The sequence below is a fragment of the Sesamum indicum genome, linkage group LG14, assembly GCF_000512975.1.
Source record: "Sesamum indicum cultivar Zhongzhi No. 13 linkage group LG14, S_indicum_v1.0, whole genome shotgun sequence".
In the NCBI taxonomy this organism is placed as follows: domain Eukaryota; kingdom Viridiplantae; phylum Streptophyta; class Magnoliopsida; order Lamiales; family Pedaliaceae; genus Sesamum; species Sesamum indicum.
The window spans coordinates 1,481,263-1,486,382 of NC_026158.1; the positions used below are offsets into that span (position 1 = coordinate 1,481,263).

At 37.6% G+C, this 5,120-nt stretch overlaps 1 protein-coding gene across 1 annotated transcript in view; it reads right to left on the reverse strand.

Annotated features, from left to right (window-relative positions):
* LOC105176730 (kinesin-like protein KIN-14N) overlaps window positions 567–5,120 on the reverse strand; it is a gene marked incomplete in the record, with an annotated part of 6,194 nt that continues 1,640 nt past the window's right edge. Inside the window, 12 exon segments of the mRNA XM_011099627.2 lie at window positions 567–963; window positions 1,403–1,507; window positions 1,606–1,710; window positions 1,821–1,902; window positions 2,146–2,357; window positions 2,440–2,601; window positions 3,012–3,121; window positions 3,217–3,355; window positions 3,495–3,641; window positions 3,773–3,847; window positions 3,922–4,131; window positions 4,785–4,988. Coding sequence (XP_011097929.1) covers window positions 784–963; window positions 1,403–1,507; window positions 1,606–1,710; window positions 1,821–1,902; window positions 2,146–2,357; window positions 2,440–2,601; window positions 3,012–3,121; window positions 3,217–3,355; window positions 3,495–3,641; window positions 3,773–3,847; window positions 3,922–4,131; window positions 4,785–4,988 — 1,731 coding nt within the window.

The following is a 5,120-nucleotide window of genomic DNA, read 5'->3' on the forward strand; positions in this document are numbered from 1 at the left end:
AAAAAAGAAGACAGAAGGAGAGATTTCAGATTTCTCTTTCTCATCAGAATTGGGCTTCGTTTTTGTTAAATTGAATTGGGTTGATATTTTTCAATATTTTTTAGACCCACATTCTTTGGGCTGATGGACCTTTTGTCTGATAGGCGGCAAATGCTGCCGAATGGGCATCTTGACATCTGCACTGGTAGTATCCTGTGGGCTCACCGAGCTGGACATGTTTTCCAAGCTTCGTGGACCTCTTGTCTTGTGGGCTGCCAAGGCTCCACTCTTGGGCTTTAATTTTACATGGCCTCAACCACTTATTGGGCTTCTGGTTTTGTGTAGGCTTTTTTTATCTTATTGAACAAAGCATTATGTACATGCTTTTTTTTATTTAGAAGGGACGGGATCCCGACATTTCCCCTTTTGTTTTTTTAAGAAAAAAAGTTCTTGATTGTGTTGATCCATTGCCCTGAAATAATAATATCCCTTATACGCAATATCTTCAACAGTTGTTATAAGGTAATGTGAATTCTATCAGCTGTTCATGTAATGAAGATGAAAACAAAACATAAAAATTGCAGTAATTATCAACACAAGAATATCTTGATAAATACAATTCAACGAGAAAAGGGTTGAAGCCCTCTGGTATAACTGATACAAACCAGTAAGTATTCTCTTCCACTGTACAAATTACAAGCAAATGCAGTTAGATGTGTTTTTTCAATTATCAGTTAAAAATCAAATGCCATGACGATACAAACACGCTTTCACTATATCTAAAATAATCATGCCATCAAAATTTTAGCCAAAGCTCAAACGAGAATCTGAAGTTCTTAGATTCGTTTGACGCCTTGGGATCCCAATCTCACAAGCATTTACTCTTGCTGCAAACCGCAGTGAACAAAGTGATTCACCCACGGATGAGGGATCCGGTGAAACATTCACAAACATTAGAGTCTTCGAATCTCCGCCTAAGCAAGGCTGAACGTAAAAGAAAAAACAAGAAAGTATAAGCATCGGGTGTATTCATTAGGCAAAACAGATAAAGCCACTATGTAACTAGCATGTGATCCAAGTTTAAATAGTTCCATTATGATTACAACCTTTTTCAGTAGGCAAAAGACCATCACCCTGATGCCGTCCCATGATATGACTTGCCATTAGAAGGAACGAAAGAGGGTCTCTATTAAAATGTCAATGAGCTTAAATTTGATGCTTTTTATCGGTATAACCCCATGGAAAAGTGAATGTTAATCCCAGTAAAAACAAGATAACTTCTTCAGTGTCTAACTCAGCACAAAACAATAAGTAAAATCTTCCACTAGCTTTTGTTTTGTTGTAATTAGGTCATGTTCTCCATAAAATCCTCAAAAGATATGGATGAACAAACTTTTTACAGGATAACAAGATCAACAAATACCTGGAGAAGGTAGGTTAACTTGGAGTTTCTAAATGGCACATGCTCCTCTTTCTTCGCCAGAGCAAATATGACATCACTCAGTGACGACAAACTCTTATTTATGGCCTGATCAATTGTTCATTAAAAGAAATAAAGTTATATAATAAGCCAAAAGTAACACCAAAAAACTGCAAGAAGAATTAAGGTAACTCTTTTTTTGATACCTGAGTTTCTTTTAGCCGATCCCCAGTCGACCCACTCTTTGAGAGACGCTCGCTACCAGCAAGATCAATTAGATTGAGTACACCTTGTACTTGTTGATCAGTGCTCTAATGCCACAACAAACGCACATCACAATATGTGTTAGCAAGTTTCAGAACATGACAAGATTGGAGTTATGACATCGAGAGAACTTGCAAACACGGAGCAAATACAATACCTCATTAACACCCATTATCCTCAGAGTGAAGACAAAATGACTCCTCGAAGACTGTTCATTCATTTGAGTTTTGCCTACAGACCTAAAGAAATGTCAAAGAGAACGAAAACATCAATACCATCTCTTAGTGAGTAAAGCACAGAGTCTAACAGAAAGTGACAGTTGACTGAATTCTGAACTCAAAACAATTAGGTAATAACAAAATCAAAATTTGATACAAAACATAAAACTGGAGGCTAAAACATTTGAGATAGTGTGGGGAATTACTTCAAAGTAAGAAGGATCATAACTTGTCAACACAGAGTAAAGGGTATAATGTTATTACCTGCTCTGTGCTGCTCGGTCTAAGAGATAGGACACCTCCTTGCTACTGCGAACATCCACAATTGTAAGATCAGAGACATGGGTGTTGCCATTTGGATCGTGTTTAATAGCATACTGCTTTCCAGAATTTTCTAATCGTGTTGCATCAAAGCTTGATCTGTTTGGGGATAACAGGTCACGTATTGTTTCATTGTATATTTCGAGCATTGACACCTGAAAAGAACATAATATTAAATGTCTTTTTTAAAGAGGAAAGTGTAGCACAGACAAGAGACCATGACATTCAGAGCCAAACCTGCATCTCGTACTTCCATCCTTGGGCTTCAAGAATTTGCCTCGTCTCAAATACCTGCTCTAGTGACCGTGGAATCAAACCTTTTTGATCTGGTGGTCCTGGCTTGCCCATCATTGTATAAGTCTTTCCAGAACCTGTTTGTCCATAGGCAAAGATGCAAACCTGATACAATGCAGTAAGATTAATATAGTGTGTAAATGAGCATAAGTATGTCATCCCTATCAGTCTAGCCAATTAAGGTTAGGTAAGTTCAGTATAGATTCCATCAATTATTTGCCCATTTAACTCAATATCTGAGCAACCAAATAATTTCCAACTATCAATGGTCTGTGTATTGGTTATTAACTAACATATAAAGTCCTCAGCAACAGTTTTACATATTATCAACTAACAAAAACTGCAGAAATGAATTGGTGGCGATCTCATCGAGCAAATTAAATTCATCAGCCAGGAAATGGATTTTCTTATGGAGTTCTTCACAGTAATCAACCTCAACTTACATCACAAGAATATTAAAGGCCTCTAAACTTATGAACATATGATTTTTGAGTTTGGGAGGAAAATTATATGACCTTATAGCCATCAAGAGCACTCTGAACAAGCTGTGATATCTCCACAAAAACATCTTCTTGGGAGTCATCAGGCATAAACACTTTGTCGTAAGTGAAAGAGTGCTTTTGCCCTTACGAAAACAGAAAAAACATTAAATCAGGAGAAAATCACCGGTGTGGAAACTTATTAGTAATAACGTATTGGGGAGGGGGTTGGGTGGCTCACCATTTTGTGTCAAATCAATGCCTCGACCCAGCACTTCCATCGCTGTGGGGAATGATACAACTTTTGTGTCAGTACCAACTCCATCATCAGACAACAGGGGTCTCACTCTACAAAATACACGTATATTCCCTTTCAACTCCTGTATTAAGAAAGGATTCACATTAAAATGATTTCATTTATGAAAACTTCCTATAAAATCTTCAACTAACGAATAATTGCAAATAAATATTAAACCAGATATATGTAATTGCACAGAATTTATGTGCTAGAACTGGTACCAGGATAGTGTTATGCAATTTCTTGCGAAGCTTCTCTCCTTCTACAATTTTTAAATCTGCGTCAGCCAGACGACTCTTTAAATCATGAATCAACGCCTTTTGCTCCTCAAATTCAGATCTTGTTTCCATTGCTGACATATTAGAAAGCTAAAGAAGAAAGGAAAGAAAAAAAAAATTAAGAATTAAGTACTTGCACTAAGATTGAACAGTAATATCCCACGTTCTAAATGTAATAGTGACATTCCAGTAAGTAGAAACCATAGTGCCAGATCAACAACCTGCAGTCTCTTTTCTGCAAAAGCAAGCTGCTCCTGTAGCCGTCTTATTTGCTCACTTTGAGACAAGCAAGTTGACTGGCAAAAATAATATACAAGCCATTAATTAATACATTTCAGCTATCAAGTAGAAAGAAGGGTTTGAGACAAACCTCCAGTTCATTTGTCTTAGTGGTCAGGCTATCCAACTCTGCAATGGATTTTCCAGTACATTCCTTGTATTTAACTAATTCAGCCGATAAAGCCTGGACCTGTAACAACTGGCAATCACGGTCTTCCCTTACTTTTTGCAGTTCACCTCTCAAGCATGCAACTTCGCTGCCTAGAGCTTCCTTCTGTTTAATTGCCTCATCATGCAGTGCCTTTCAAGATCAAGCATGAATAGGTGGCACGAGTATCAGACCGTTGAACAATAGAGCAAAAGCAGTAACTTATAATCATCGACATCATATAATGAATTTCAATATGACACAAGTGCTACAGTTAAAATTTATCTCGCGGCAACTCATCCACATAGCTGCAACTTTGACATAGGAGCAGAAAGACCATAAATACCTCGAAATGCAATAAAAGCTCCAGACCAGGCTCCCACTACCTAAGAACTATAGTCCAATTGTACATAGGGAGCAGAATACAATCCATAAATTGGGATGGAGGACAACGAGGCTACTAATTTTCAGCTAGAAATAATTGTTAAAAGCTAGTTTGAGGTCACTGAAGTTACTAACAAAGCAAGCTTGAAAAACATTTAGGGTAAGAAATTTTTCATGCTTGAGCTCGAATCAATAGGTGCAGAAATGATGGGAAACACTAAACAGAGAAGAAGACCAAGCTATTCAAGTTGAACTTTCAAGTGGATTAAAGCTCATTCTAATTTGGCTCATTAATATATCAATCATTCTTATATGCAACCACTCACTTACACCCGTATTTGGACATTACTTAGTGTGTCATGTGAGATGAAAGTAGAGAGCTATGGCAGAAGTCAAACAGAAACTAAACGAAAATTACTTACTCGTGACAAAGTAAGCTGCTCTTGAAGTGAAGTATTGTGTCCCCTCAACTCGCTCAGATTTTCCACCACAGCAGCCTTTTCTTTCCCAACACGCTTGAGTGCATCATTTGTCGTGTGAATTTCAGATTGAAGTCTACTATTGTACTGCTGCAAACTTGCATTGTACTCATGTAACCGCTTGTACATATCATTAAGTGACTGCATCTGCAAAAGGCACACAGGTCCCCATGCGACAATTTTCAGTATGATATTCGGCTAAAATTGATTGGAAAGATGCTGTCTACTTTGTGCATTCACTAATTACCTTCTGGTTGGCACTAGCATTGTCTTGTTGAG